This window comes from Heteronotia binoei, chromosome 7 (genome assembly GCF_032191835.1).
Source record: "Heteronotia binoei isolate CCM8104 ecotype False Entrance Well chromosome 7, APGP_CSIRO_Hbin_v1, whole genome shotgun sequence".
Lineage (NCBI taxonomy): Eukaryota > Metazoa > Chordata > Lepidosauria > Squamata > Gekkonidae > Heteronotia > Heteronotia binoei.
The window spans coordinates 81,350,702-81,366,899 of record NC_083229.1 but is presented as its reverse complement, the minus strand read 5'-3'; the positions used below and the strand labels follow the sequence as shown (position 1 = coordinate 81,366,899).

Sequence of the window (16,198 nt, the reverse complement as noted above, 5' to 3'; positions counted from 1 at the left end):
AAATAAGAAGACAAGGGGGCTGGAGGTTTTCAGAAAAGGGCAGACAACAAGGAAACACTGTTAGCAATCAAAGGAAGACACAGACAATACAGAAAGCAAGCACCAAGAAGGATCACATGTTATTATATTTGGACCTTTATATTCTTCATGGGATACAATCATGAGAGTGAATTGTCTAAATAATGGCAAAAAAATCATCATAAGTTTTTAGAAGTTGTGTTCTGTCATTACTGGACCAGTCAGAACTGTGAGCAAAAACTGCTTTATGTGCTCCTCAAGAAGGAATACTTCATTCTGTAGTACCGATCATTGTATTGCTCTTTCATTTTAAATACTGTTTGTGCTTTTGAAATATATTCCTCTGCAGACTTGTGTGTCTCAAAGGTAGTATTTGTACATGGTTTTCTTCCTTGTGTTTTGGGATATGCTCTTCAGTAGTTTTACTTAGCAATACTATTAGTTCTCACGTTTTAGAAGAATGAAAGCATTTGAATTGTAAACATCTTTGAATTACTCCCTGCTGTTTTAATGTAAAAAATAGCAGCATGGTTTTTTTAGTTTAACTAATTGTGTTTCGCATTTTAGTAAATAAAAAGGATTTTTTTTTTTAGTTGCAGAAGATGAAGTATTGTAGGGAAGAGTAGAATATATCTTTAACTTACAAGTGTTCTCCTGTATCTGGCAAGCCTTAGGAGGCATTGAGAAACAGCTTGAAAAATGATTTTGTCAAATTGCGTTCTGTTCGACTGTGAGTGGGAACCAGGAGTGGCAAAGGGAAAGAAATTAAGATGATTAGAAGCTTTAAAGCTTCACAAATGGTAGAGTAGCTCCCTTCTCAATGGTTGTAAATAATAGATGAAAGACCAAAAATGACAACAAAGGATCAGGGTGCTTAAGAGAATGTGTGCAGCCTGAATAGAGGTTTGTGGCCCAGGGCCAAAGGTCTTAGCGTGGAGTGTAATTAGAAGAAAATAGAAAGATGTCATTACTGGCAGGTGAAATGTTCAGCACGTGGCCAAAAAATAGCAATTTTAGCTCTGAAGCTGTTTCAATTGGATTATGGACTTTTAAGAAAATAATTAAAGTCACTGCATTTGCATGGTCTTTATAGTTCAGTCAGAAGCCATGTAGCTTGACCTTGATCACCATCTGTAATAACTGGAGGTACAAAAAGTGGTGCAGTTTAGAGGAGCATCTGTGGATAAGTGGAAGAAAGAGCAGGGTGTAACTGCAAGCCTTTTCAGTCTTAATGATGCACATGGCTCTTCCTCTTCTGAGAGGCTTTCCCCCAAAATTGCTCTTAGCATCACAGTTTTGTGGGAAGCAGTCAGATTTGAAGCACATTGACTGATACTTTGGATTATACAAGAGTTTACAAAACATTAAAAAAAATCATAATCTACTCGGAAGATTTAGGGTAATTGAACAGTTATTTCAAGGCTGTGTTTCAATGGTGGATGTTACAAAATATTACAAACCTAATTACATTGTGAAGAAGTGATGACTTTAATTTTTAAAAAAAAAACTATTTTAAACTCTTTGAGGGTATACAGAATAAAGGAAATGGGTAGGGGGGAAATAAAAGGTAAAATTACAAAATACAATACATGGCGCAATTTTTTTACAAATATAAAGGACAATCCTTGATTACATGTATTTAGAGAAAAATATATAACATGGTAGCTTAAGAAACTGCTATAATAACCTACTCAACTTATTCTGTCATTTTCTCATAATATATTCTTTTTATCCTATCTTACCAATTATATGATAAAACATGCATAACCTTATAAAATTTGTCTGCACTTTTAACGTTTGTTGTGATAAAAGCTATAGAAGAGATAACATTCTTAATATTTCATATTGAAACTGTCATATAATATAAACTATTACTACATGACTACAATGATTGGTGATAGTAATCATAGAAAACTCACTAGTTACTTTCAAATTTGTCTTTCTGCCTCTGACTAATGCAGTTTGTCAGTTTTGCCATAACAGCAAATTCTTGCATTTTGTCCAGTTCTCAAGAGTTGGACAGTCCTTTATTTCCCACTTTTTTGCAACTACTACTTTTGCTGCAGTTGCAAAGAAGTGAGGAATTTTGTGACTTTTGAGAGCATGGAGGGAAGTAAGGATTGGTATTGGGGCTGATACTATTTAATTTATTCATAGATGATTTATAAATAGGGATAAGTGGTAAAATAGGGATAAGACCAGGTGAAAACCAACACTGATTGTTAAAAGCGCCAAGAGGACCTTCACAAACTGGGTGAGTGGGCTATATTGCGGCAAATGAAATCCGTTGTTGATAAGTGTAAGATGATGCATCTTGGGACAAAAATTCCCAACTTCAAGTATAGGCTAATGGTGTGTGAACTAGCTGAGACTTGAGACGGAAAAGATCGTAGTGGATAGCTCAGTTAAAGTGTCAAGTCAACCCATTGTGCTGCAGTGGTGAAAAAGGTGTTATGTTAGGGATTATTAGGTAAGGGGTTGGGAATAAAACAGCCAATATTGTAATACCCCTGTATAGATGTATCATGCCGCTTCATTTGGAGTACTGTGTACAGTTCTGGTTACTGTATCTCCAAAAGGACATCGTGGAGCTAGAAAAAGTACAGAGGAGGGCGACCAAGATGATCAAGGAGTTGGAACATCTTTCCTAAGAAGAAAGGCTGAAGAATCTGGGACTTCTCAGTTTAGCAAAGAGACAACTAAGGAGAACGTTATAAAATTAAGCGAGGCATGGAGACAATTGAAAAAGATAATTTTTCTCTCTCTCCCAAAATACAGGAACTCAAGGGGATCCAGTTAAATTGATGGGGAGTAGGTTTGGGATGGACAAAAAGAAATACTACTTTACACAAAGAGTGATTAAAATGTGGAATTTGCTGCCAGAGATTGTAGTGATGTCCACAGGAGTAAATAGCTTTAGAAGGTGTTTAGGTAGATTCATGGAGGATGTCTATCAGTGTCTAGATGGTAACTAAGGGGAATCTCCACATTGAGGCCCTAATCCTCTGAATTCCAGAGCCAGGAGCCAACAACAGGCGAGGCTTCGGTCTTTATGCCCTGTTGTGGATCTCCAGAAGAAGTGGTTGCCCACTGTGTGAGACAGGATGCTGGACTAGATGGACCATTGATCTGATCCAGTAGGGTTCTTCTTATGCTATTACATAACGATAATTCAAAAGATCATTGTTTAGTGGCCCAAACCGTAAGATCACCAATTTATACATAGTGTGGCCATACCACTGCTCAGAAATCTGGTAAAAGTAATGTTTGGTTTGCCTTGCAAATGGCATGACAGGAGTCTACAGAGGAATAGCTCACGGTGTGTTGAAACAAGTAAGGTTTTAAGGGACCAGGTGGTTTAATAAGTACATGCTTACCCCTTCCCAGCCACCTGCCTCAAGGATGTAAGCAGAAATCACTCACATTTAAATAGGTTAGGACTGCATCAGTGCTTGAAATTCAGTTCGAATTTGCTGTCCACTCACCTGCCCCTGCATTGAGGCAGGAAGTAGGTGCCCACCCAGTGAACTCCCCAACATGTCAAGGAGGGAAGGAATAAGAGGGCATGTCTCCACAGGCCACCCACTGGGGCTGGGGATGCCTCCGGAAGCAGACCCCAATATAGTGGGTGGACAGATCACTTATAGGACTGGTTGGTGCCCCTCTACTTTTTCTGCCTAGGCAATAGCCTAAATACTCCCAGTGTACAAAGTGACCCTGTATCAGAGCCTCTGGTACCTAGTGTAAGCTTTATCCTATTCTCATGGCTGAGTTTCAGATTAGAATCACAACATTTAAAAAAATCTCTGCATGCCCCCCCCCTGTAGCTTTTAGTTTCAGCTGAAAAAAATAGGCAGGCACCTTTCTTTTGGTTGTCTTTCCCCCCTCCACTTTTATCATTGTTAAAAGCAACTGGGGAAGAAAGGCTGATCAACTTCCCATCGCCACCGTGCCCACCGTATTCAGCACCCCATGCATCTGTTTTATATGGCTAAAGCATCTAATGTGTGATTTGAGTTTTACAAATGCAGAGTTCCTATGTACTTTTCTGAAGTGATGTCATAGTGTCAGTATGCTATTATTATAGAATCAGGATCATGAGGATCATGTTTTTGGAATAGATTAAGTTAATGATTACTTTTTAGTCATCATATTGTTACACTAAAATATGCTTCCATATTATTCATGCTGGTATCTTTTATACAACATGGATCAGATGGATCATTAGAATTGTTGCACTCAGTGATGCTTAAAGGGCTCACCGTAACTGTATAATTAAGTCAGTCAATGTTAACGTTGCAGCTATTCAGCGCTTCTTTTATAGTAGAGGCAATCAGTTTGTCCCAGCTGCGCTAAAAATCTTTAAGGCTAAAGTGATACCACAGCTCTTATATGGGGTCCCAGTTTGGATCACAGCCTTGGACAACAACATTGAAGGTGTCCAATCAAAATTTCAATGGAAAATCCTGGGATTCCCCAAGTTCGTACCATATGCAGTTCTGTGTTTAGAAACAGGGATGAATCTTGTAGAAACACAAGCATGGCTAATATTATTTAAATATTGGTTACGGCTACATTTCTACTCTGATTCAGAGAGCCTTCTATACCAACTGCTCTCAGAATCCAATATGTCAAATTGGTTAGTATTTATTGAGAGGAAAATTAAGTCTATAGGCATTTATATAGATTCACTTTTTATGCTATCCCTAAAAGATGCATTCTTGAAACTTAAGCTTAGAATCTTGGATATCGAAATGCAAACATTATATAGCCTGGCCAACAAAACTTGCTCCCCGCTGAATTTTGAACTTCCTCTTTCTGTAGGGAAATTATTTTCTCCTCTCTGCAAGCACCACAACAACGGCGTGCTTTCTCGTTAACGAGAAGCAATGCATTACCATCTGCTATTTTATTTGGCAGATTTAACAGGATTGATTACTCTGCCAGAAATTGTCTTTGTAATCCCAAATATATCGAAACTATCTCCCATGTATTATTAAATTGTCCCCTTTATGATGATATTCATCATACATATTTGAAAGATGTTTTAGCAGATATGTTGAGCTGTGCTGATTCAGGCAAAGTCTACAGACTTTTAAATGACACCTGCTCTGAGTTAACTTTAACGGTTGATGAATTTCTTCAACAAGCCATGGAAATCCGACAGAGACTGACTCTGGAATGACCATATCTTATTTGTTTTGTTCATTTAATTTTGTTAAACTTGAAATTACATATATTTTATTCATTTTTGTACATTAGCTCCCCTTTGTACTCTATTATCCAGGATTTTATATTACTTATATTGTTATTTGTACTGCTAAATCTGTTTTATGCTTGTTGTTGTTGTTACAACATGGATCTAGTTGATGTGATAAAATATTGAATGAGAACATTTTCTTTCTGAATCTTAATATATATGTCTTGGGCTAGGCATTCCTGAGATGCAGAATTCAGTGCACGTGCAGCATCATGGCTGATGTCATTATTATGCTTTACCCCCTTCTTGATAATTCCAGTTTTTACTCAAAGGAAGGTTTAATATCTCAGTCCTCTTTCAGTAAGTCATGCTGTTAGTTGTTTAAGAATTTCCTGGTTGTATAGCAACAGCTGTTTGTGTTGTAATTAGTAAGAAATGATGGCACGTGTATTCTTAAGTTTTGCTTTAAGATATCTGAACCCACTGCTGCCTGTATTAAGCCATACCGACACAAATGGTCAGGCTGACCATTGAAATCCAAAATGCATAGAATGAATGTTCCACATCGTAGCCATTGATGTGTGTGTAACTTCTGTAGACGGATGGTATATTGATTGCTTTGAGCTTCCAGATCTTCTTTGTTTCCAAGGCTAATTTTGAGAATTCATTGTTTGTTGACTTCTCAGGTTTGTTCACTTTTATGTTACATTTCAGCTTTAGGAACTGAGTTAGGGTTTTGTGTGCCATAATTCTGTCTGAGCTATACTAATTTAATATGCTGTTATAGGCTTATTAAATTCATCTAAATCTATATAAATATTAATATATTTATATTAATGTCATGATTATTTGGATAGTGAGGAAGAATGGACACATGAATGAGTATGGTAATTAGAAACAAAATGTTAAAAAAAGCTGAGTTTGGCATATGGAGTTTTCATAAGGATATCCGTTGCTGGACACATAGATAATGGAATAAAAAATATTTTAGAATAAAAAATACTTTGGATATCAGCTGGCTTAAATTATTTTAACCATTTATTGTTTTACAGGCCTTTAAAACTTCTAGTAACCTGGATCAGATGACAGGATAACTTCAAACAGCTGATCATCATGAATGCATTTAAAAAAGGCTGAAAAAAGCACAAGGTAATGTTCTATATAGATAATTCAGTTTGTATGATTATGCATTTACACCATTTAAAAGTTTTGTTTGATATTTTGTGTCATTCCCTGCCCAGACACTTTCCTCAGAAATAGAGTTTTTTGGAAATGAAAAGTTGTTGATGTTTTTCTCTATGAAATTATAACACCTGCATAGTGTTGCACTACATGATCTTTTGAGAGCACATCCTGTTCCTAGGCCCCTTTGCTGCATCCATTATTTCTAAACTTCTTCAGACTTTGAACAGACTAAGCTAACAAAAACCCCAAAATCTAATAGCATCTTATATCCGCCTCTTTCTCTCTCTCTCTCTCTCTCTCTCTCTTTCTTTCTTTCTCTCTTTCTTTCTTTCTTTCTTTCTTTCTTTCTTTCTTTCTTTCTTTCTTTCTTTCTTTCTTTCTTTCTTTCTTTCTTTCTTTCTTTCTTTCTTTCCTCACACTTGGTTTTTACCTGACTGCCTGGCAAATGTCTCTTTAGCATGGTAATAAGTATAATGTAATCTAGGTAGCTTTTTATTTTAAGAATTAAAAACATTTTGCTGATGACCTTGAAAGCCTTAACTTGATTTTGCAAAGAAGGAATGTAGCTACGAGTTGCTTCAGAGTTGTTATCAGACATCAGACTGTGTGATAAGAAGGGGTCAGTTGTGCATCCTTTCCAAAGGTTGTGTGCGCTTTGTTGCAATCAATCAAATTGCTTTATTTCAGTCAAATAAAGTATTTAATAAAAATAACAAGATGTTTGTACCACAAAGAAATGTAAACTAGGTAATCATCTGTGGAAGATTCAGTATAAGAAACTGAAAAGGAACATGTGGGCTGAATCTCATTTCAGTTAGGGGAGGGCAAATAACTTATAGGGAGAAGTGACCTTCTTCCCTTGATACGGGTCAGTAAAAGAGGCTTGACTTACTTTATATGGAACATGGAACTCCTATTGTTTCTTGTTGTACTTAAATGCCCCAGTATTTCCAGGAGGCCAAAGATCTATTCCTGTTTTATGACCTGCTGTATCCTTAGGGGCAGGAGGCCCAATAGAGCCTTGAAGCCCAGTAGAACAAGAGGGTCATTGCCATAGTCCAGGTCCTAATTGTTGCTTCTTGGTTACCGCACAGACACCAAACTAGCTTTCAGTAAGATTTGAGACAGGAACATCTGGAGCATAGTAGAAATAGTGGGGAAAGAGGGGGGGGGGCTCTTGCATTTTGTTTCACCAGGTGCTAGGAGGAAGCAACATTAGCCTTTTTGATATGAAAGGCAAGTTCTGTGGCCCCTGAAGTTAGGTTACAACAATTGAAGAGGTCAAAGGACGGATGAGTGTGGTCAATGAGACACCATGGGGTGTATTTTGTTACTTAGTAAAAGACGAAACATCCTAAAACCTTAAAGGATTCATTTGAAATCTGTATTGTGAAAAGGTTTTATGAGTCTGATGGTAAAAAAGTGCTGATTTATTGAAGGAATGCTTGCTTTTGTCTAAATTAAAGGTCATTCCTTACCAAATGTTGGCAGCTGTAAGACTGGAAAAGACTGTTAGAAAAAGAAATAACATGCACTTACTCTTTTCAGAGTTATGGTTTTAGCGTCTGATTATACTGTTTATTAAAATAAGTTTTACAGTAGTTTAAATTTGATAAGAATTTTTTTTCATTCTCCTTGTTATTTGGGACTCCATGCAGCCCAAATTTTTCTATGTGCTGTTGACTCCTGTGATCAGTGGGAGGTTTTTATGTTTATGTTCAAACAAAATGTTTCATCAAAGGTACCAGGTTCATCTCTCAGTGGAAAAGTTGAGTGTATGTTTCCGTTTCATCCATTGAAATAAATGGAACTTAATAGTTTTTTAAAATTAGCCTGATGGTGCCATTATCAAGTAGATATTAGGAAGAAGAAAATGTATTGCTAAAATAAAAATATTTGTTTTCCTTGGAAGACTGGGCATTTAGATACCAAATAATTGTTGTTATTTTTAAACAGTGTCTACAGTTTATAGGAACCCCCCCTCCACCCATTGCATTTCAGTGGCTTATTACTTGCTTTGGACAACTGATGTCGGATAAATTGTGCTGAACACATAAAATCAAGGCATCATAAGTGGAATGTTGTACACAAAGGGACACATGTTGTAAGCCACTTTGGGTCCACTTTAGGAAGGAAAGTGGGGTATGAATGAAGTAAATAAATAATAAGTACTCCTGAATTAGATACGTTAAATAAACTCTTATAATTAATCTATCATGACTGGTAGTCATTAACCAGCTGAAAGGAAGAAATGCCTAAAGTTAAAAAAAACCATAATCTTGATGAAATAGGGCTGTCGCTCATTACTTAAGGCAAATACGTGACCTGAAGACCATTACAGTTATCTGGGGTTTTAGTTATCTGGAATTTTATCCCGGTTTACCCATTCCGCAAGTCTGTATTTGAACATCAGTATCAAACATATAATGAATGAGCATAAAAATTGACTCCACTTAACATTTCCCAGTTAAGTAGAATGTAATTATCCCAGTGCTACTCAAATTCAGTTCCACATTCTAAATGCTACCCATTATCAGAAATTTAAAAAAAACCCTACTCAAATAAACAATGTTATTTGACCAAATGAAAAATGAGATTTAGCAAAGCTATTTTATACATACATTTTAAAGAAATAGGAAATGGCATACAAAATCTTAAATATTGTTGTGACTTTTACCTTGAAAGTGGTTACTGAATATAGTGCAAAAATTCCAAACTTGGTCTCAGATAAAGTTGCCAGGTCAGTTTGGAAAATACTTGGAGACATTGGAGGTGGAACCAGAATAGGGCAGGGTTTGGGAAGGGGAGGGGCTTCAGCAGGGTACAATGCCATAGAGTCTACCCTTTAAAGCAGCCATTTTCTTCAGGGGAGCTGATCTCTGCCACCTGGAAATCAGTTGTAAAAGTGGGAGATCTCCAGGTCTGTCCTGGAGGACTCCTGGAATCTACTGGAAATAGCAGTTTAAAAAATCTCTACCGGAATGGGGTATCTGTGTGCAGTCTATATGATTTTTATGCAGGAGGTCTTGGGTTCAATTTCAATACACTGCATCTCCTGTCAAAAGGATCATTTAGTAGCTAATGTGAAAGATCTCTCCCTGAGATCCTGGAGACCTCATGTTGAACAGAGCGGATAGTACTGCCTTGATAGAATCATGTGTTTTCTGTGTAGCAATGACAGTTTTTCCAATTCCATTTTGCCTTAAGTGTTTGTTCTCTTTTTTCTTTATCTGTTATTTTAGATGAAGTTGGTTGTTCTAGAGCAACTATTTGATACCAGCATGCTTGATGTTAGCTAACATTGGTAAAGTAATATAAAAAACCCTTACAAGTATCATAAAATTATTAAGTTAGGTCCTGGTGTCTAACTTAATACTCCTGCTTCTTGTGTCACCTGACTGGGTCCAGCAGTTCTCCACTGGAGACAGTGTAAGATATTAAAGCTAACAACAGTTATAGTATTCATAAGTATTACAATAGTCAATTCTAAATAGGTTCCTAACAATAATCCTTTATCATCTTTAATACGACAGTCGTTCTCTTATACGCTTTCTCTGAAATGCTGATTAATTACCCATTCCATATGGAATCAGTTGCATTTGGCCACTATCTGAGGCATTTTTGTTGCCTCTCTTAGCTGACTAGATTGACCTATTCTCCAAGAAAGCAGAAGTGGGTTCAGAAGGTCAGAAAATGGTAATTGATTATTACTGTACTATTACAATTGATGTGTTCATTTTCTTCATAAGGTAGAAAAAAAAGGATCAGGACCTCTTTAAACAATACAGTGCCTCTGTTAAAATATAACAACCACCCATGGTTTGGCATTCCTGGTTCAGTCAGATCTAGCCACAGTGATCCATGCCTTAGTTACATCTAGACTAGACAATTGTAATATGCTCTGGTCTAGTCTTGAAGAGTTTTACGAAGCTGCACCTAGACTACTGGTTGGGACCAGCTACCAGGAGCATGAGGCCCCAATACTACAGAAATTATACTGGCTACTGATCTACTCCCAAGTCCAATTCAAAGTGTTGGTTTTGTCCTTTGAAGTTCTGCATGTCTTGGGAGCAGGGTATCTGAAGTACCATCTGACAGGCCCTCCTGACTGTCCTACCAATCAAAGAAGCTCACTTTGGTACTTGATAAGGACACCCAAGCTGCTGAACTTTGTGATCACAGGGAAAGGATAATGTAGTAGAACTGAGGAATGCAGGTAAGAAGACAGAACCATCTCCATTTTACATATTTTTTCCCTTCAGTCTTTTATTTTTTATTTTAGCATGTTGATTGTTGTGGGGCTTCCAGGAACAGTAATGTATTTACCTAGAGACATCTGCAAAAAAAATCAAACTGCTTACCTCTATCATCAAATAAATTATGAACAGCTATTTGGATCTTTACATAATCTGATTCTATGCATATAGGAATATGACTTCTAGATAGTTCCTATAGTAGCAAGACCAGAGGGTTATAGAGTATCAGCTGTTTTATCTGTGTCTGTAAATGTTTTAATAGGTGCTGAGGCTGAAACTTACTTTGGAAGATACATCTTTTGACCTGGAAGCTCTAATCCCAGAACCGTGGGGTTGTCTCTGGCTATTCAATGGTGAGGGGAACACATTTTATATATTCACAGATTATTTTTATCTTTTTTGTTGTTGTACCAACACTCCAGGCCTGAGCCTGGCATTGATAACCACAAGAAGTCCTGAGGTGGAACTTTTGGCATTCCTGACTATTACAAACATTGACAGTCAAGTTTCAGTTTAGTATTTATTCACTGTCTAAAGTAATAAATCTGACATTCAGTGAACCTTATTTCAAATATATGCTTTTGATTGCATAAAGTGAACAATGTCTGTTGCCAGCAGTGATTAACTTGTAACAATATAAACTTTCCTTCCTGTACATTCTCGGAAATTGTTTTTGCTATGTTAACACTCAGTGCCAGGCTACACTGTGTAATAATGAGAATATTGGGTTAGCAGTTAGGAAGCTTGAGTTCAAATTCTCATTTTGCCCTGGAAACTTCCTGGATGACCTTGGACCAGATTCTCTTGGCCTCCACTACTTCACAGGGTTGTTGTGATGATAAAATAGATGTACAGAGAATCATGTGTATTGTTTTGAGCAACTTGAAGGAATGGCAGGATAAATTCTCTTGGACCTCCTGTATTCAAAGCACATAGTTTGAATAGTCATAGCCAGTGCCCAGTTACCAGTCATGGCTACTTGCTACTTTCTTGGTACTACACAGAGGGTTGGATCCAGCAATGCACAAGCAGAAATATAAGCAGACCTAGCACAGTTCTACTTTTTCAGGATTCTGTGCAGCACCTAGCACTTTCTTCCATATAAATTATAATGCCCAGAAATTAGTTCTACAAGATTTTGCCCAAGCGGAAATCCAAGTGGGAATACAATAAGGCTGTCCTAGTACAACTGTCTACAGCAGTCTTTTTCTTTGGTTTCCACTTGCACAAGAGCTCTAGCATAGCCGAACATTTTGAACTAGATCCAACCCAACAAAATGTGGATCATTTCCAGTAGTGATTCATCTTTTCATCTGCCATTGACAAAAAAATTCTGGATATCAAGGAGGGCATCTGTGCACCATTTGGCCACCCCCACAAAAATGGGATAGGGGAGACAGGAAGCAGTCTTCATTTATATTGAGTAGAATCAACCAATACTGCAGCTTTTGAAGGCTTTGTGATGCTGTGTATTCATCAATCCCACCTCCCCTGCTCAGTTTAGGGATATTTTAGAGAGCAATGTCCTGCCCGCTGCCTGTTAAATATGTTTTATAGAGTGGTTCTAAGGATTGATCTACACTTCCCAATTGGATGTTCTATTTTCATGTGATACATGAAATGTTTGTTCATTTGAAAAGACTGCCATATGCATGTGCATGTTGAGTTGTTAGCTGGCTGCCTTAGGAATCCAATAATTTGGTGATGATTTGATATAATCTTTTTGCCTGTTGCATTTTGAACATTTTCATTGTGCTCATGAGAGATGAAGCTTTAAAAGAGTATTAACTCTTCTATTTAAAGAATAGAAATCGTCTTTGCATGTGTGGTTCTCCTTCCAAGTACTGACAATAGATTTAAAACATTAAAAAGTAGCCAAGTTACATTTGAGTGAAAGCTTCAGATATAACTTCTACCACTTATGATGGCATGTTAGCAGTGACTCCTGGGATGTTAAACCTCTAGAGTTCCAGGAGGAGGATAGGATAACAAATTTCAATGGATTTTTAAAAAAATCCTTTATATACATATAATCATCTGCAGTGATATGGAAAGTACTTACACATCATGAACTAGGAATGTGTTAAGAAAAATGCTTAGATTAGACCTTACATAACGTAACAGAATCTATATCTGAAAACACTAGACAATCATACTGTTAGCTTAATATTTCAAACAGGAGAAGAGTGTTACCCACTTCTGAGTGAGATAAAGGCTGTGCATTTACAGATGTGAGTGCTTCATTGCTTTGTACTCTATCCACAAGATATGTGAACCACAATGGATTCAAAACAGCAGCTGAAAGAATCTGAAGAAGTGAGATAGAAAGGGAATATTCTCAAATCCCTCTCAGAGTTGTTGTAACATAAAATATGTATGGGGAGAATGTATGCCACTTTGCTCTTCGTGGAGGAAGAACTTGGATACCTTTCAATAAATAAATGAGAGGGGCATGGAGATGAGTGCAGAGAAGATGAGCCCCTAGGATTTGGTACCTTTCCCCCCAGTGCTCAAACTCTTATTCAAGTTGATTACTTCTAAGGAGCTAGTACAGTCAAGCCCTTATCCTGATAACTGGGTTTGTCTGGGAGGACTTTCCTCAGAGGCTTCCCTTCAAAGGCTCTTTTTTGCTTTCTTGGGCTTCTGTATAATTTCATTTATTTCAGCTCATTCTCCTGTCTCCTCAGTCAGCATTCCACTGTTGGCTCTATTTTGGAGGGAGGCAACAATTCCTTATGCTTGCACTCACTGATGACAGCTGGAAAGGTTAAGCAGGGCCCATAGTGGAACCTTCTTGCTCTTTCCCAGATGTGTAATCAGCTTAACCTCAACTTAACTAACATTTCTGTAGGGCTCCTTTTGGAATAGCAAGTCAGACCAGCCAAAACATAACCCTTATCAAATTCCTTAAAAAATAAAAACAAGAAATGCTCCTAAAATAGATCTTGTTTTCACTGTACATCCTTGATTATATCTACAAGCTGGCCATTGGATTTTGCTGAATGCTCTCTCCACCCTAGCTGAAGTTTGAAATGGCCCTGTTTTTACAGGAACACTGATGTACAAACAGATATTTGAGTACTTTTTCAATGACAGTCAAGAACTCCATCAGAAAAAAAGCAGACTGGCAGTCTTAAACAAAATCAGGAACAAACAGTGCTTTTCTTAAGATGTTATTTTATGGCTTTCTTTGCCACTGCTCATATTTTATCCTTTGTGTGAGCTGTATATAATATGTTTATTCATTCATGTAGTAAATATTTCCAGGAGTGATGTGTGTGTCTTCTTATTTTAACCCTATATCTCCTGTCAACTTTTAAAATTTGTTTTCCAGACCATGGGGAATTCATATGCAGGGCAACTGAAATCTGCCCGTTTTGAAGAAGCCCTTCACAACTCAATAGAAGCCTCTCTAAGATGTAACAGTGTTGTCCCTCGGCCCATTTTCTCACAACTCTACCTTGATCCTGAGCAGCCTTCCTTCGCACTGGAAGGTAATCAAGCAGGTATGGTGTGTTCCAGTTGCCCTTATTTATGTTATAGAAAATGCTGGATGCCTTTTTATTTTGAAAAGCTTTGTGACACTATTTCCAGTAGCACTCATGGGCAAGTATCTTCTTCCCCACCCTTGAATGCATTCCAGATGTAAAACCAAAAGTGGAAGAGCTGGACAAAGAATTGATGCATCGTTATACCCAGAATGGAAGCTTGGATTTTTCTTCCACCCAAACTGTTAATGAGATGGACGAAGATGAGGATGATGAAGACATGTCTGATTCCAGTAGCCCACCAATCCCATATGCACAAAAACCTGCCCCAGAAGGGTCTTGCACTACTGATGGTTGGTTTAAGACTTCCTTATTTAAAATTTAACTTTAATTAGAATATTATTTTGGCAACAATTGTTCAAAACTAAATAAATTAGGAAAAAACACGTTTGTGATAGCAGTGGCATATAATTCTGTGACCCTGTGTGTAGTTTTATCTTCATAACTTGCATAATCTGAAAGGAAGGTATTTACATATGAACTACATGCTGGATTATAGATTTATTTATTTATTAGGTTCAATCCCCGCTAGGGGATTTATTTATTAGGTTCATCCCCCCTAGGGATGGTCAGGGTGGCTTACATCAAAGATAAATGCAATAAATAATACATCAAAACAACATTAAAACACTAAAAACATCAGCACTAAAACAATATACTATCCAGATGATGGAAGAATTTCAGTACCCACCAGCCCCCTGGATGGAGAGTATGCGAAGGAATAAGAGGTTATGTGGGGGATATGAGAGTGTCAGGCCATTGCTGTCTTTTCATCTGAATGCATAGTGGAACATCTTTGCCTTGCAAGCCCTATAGAAAGGTAGTAAATCCTGTAGGGTACAGATGTTCTCCAGCAGAGAGTTCCACCAGGCAGGGGCCAGGGCCAAAAAGGCCCTATCCCTGGTTGAGGACAGCCAGATCTCTCAGGCTGCGGACCCCAGAAGGTTCTTATTGCTGGAGTATAACACTCTTCCCAGGGGCATACTGAGAAAGGTGGTCATGAAGGTATATGGGTCCCTGGCCACTAGGGGCCTTAAAGGTTAAAACCAAGACCTACAGGATGTACCTGTAGTTCAAAACTGGGAAAGAAGCAACAGCAGGAACAGTGCAAATGAATATTATTGCATTATCTGATTCCATGATAATATTTTTAGAGAGTGGTCATGAAGGAAATAATTCATCAGTTTATTATTGATAATAATTATATCATTTTACAAAGAGACTCACAGTCCTTTTTGTCTTGCTTTAGAACAGGGGCCTCAGGCATGGTGCCAGTGGGTGTTGTGGTACCTGCCAATACCTTTTCTGGTGCCTGCCAAGTGTTTTTAGGAGGTGAGCAGGGACTGGTAGAGCTTGCCCAGCAAGGCTTTTTATTGACTATTGGAGATTTGATTGGCTGTGCAGATTGTTTAAAATGCTGCTTTGATAACAGCTACCACCACAGCACAAAGAGATCTGCGCTCTGTTTCTGAACTTGCTGTGGCAATCATTTTGTGGCTGGCTCTGCCTCCTGTGGCAGCCATTTTGTGACAGCTGTTTTGTTGCTGTGCCTGCTATGGTGCCATGTTAGAATTCCAAATCTGTCTGCAGGCTAAAAAAGATTGGGGACCCCTGCTTTAGAAACTTGCTTGGATTGCAGACTGGCTTGCCTTGTTGAAAAAAAAAGCAACAAAAAATTCCAGTAAGATGTGGGGAGAGGAATTAGTCAGAAAATTTACTCTTCAAGCCTTAAAACCTTAAAATAAATCACCTGGTAAATAATTGAGAGTGAGATGATGCAAAACTGATTAGGCAGCATGGGTGGAATTCTAGCAGGAACTCCTTTGCATATTAGGCCACACACCCCTGATGTGGCCAATCCTCCAAGAGCTTACAAAAAAGAGCCTTGTAAACTCTTAGGAATTGGCTACATCAGGAGTGTGTGGCATATTATGCAAAGGAGCTCCTGCTAGAATTCCACCCCTGCTAGGCAGTATATTATTAGGTATGTT

The 16,198-nt window shown here is 37.8% G+C and overlaps 1 protein-coding gene across 1 annotated transcript in view; it reads left to right on the top strand.

The window, feature by feature from the left end:
- The first annotated feature begins 10,907 nt into the window (after positions 1-10,907).
- Positions 10,908-16,198, top strand: part of GREB1L (GREB1 like retinoic acid receptor coactivator) — a 123,416-nt gene continuing 118,125 nt past the window's right edge. The window contains exons 1-3 of the mRNA XM_060243913.1: positions 10,908-11,012; positions 13,994-14,165; positions 14,303-14,500. Coding sequence (XP_060099896.1) covers positions 11,010-11,012; positions 13,994-14,165; positions 14,303-14,500 — 373 coding nt within the window. The 5' untranslated portion in view covers positions 10,908-11,009. The remainder of the gene's footprint in view (positions 11,013-13,993; positions 14,166-14,302; positions 14,501-16,198) is intronic.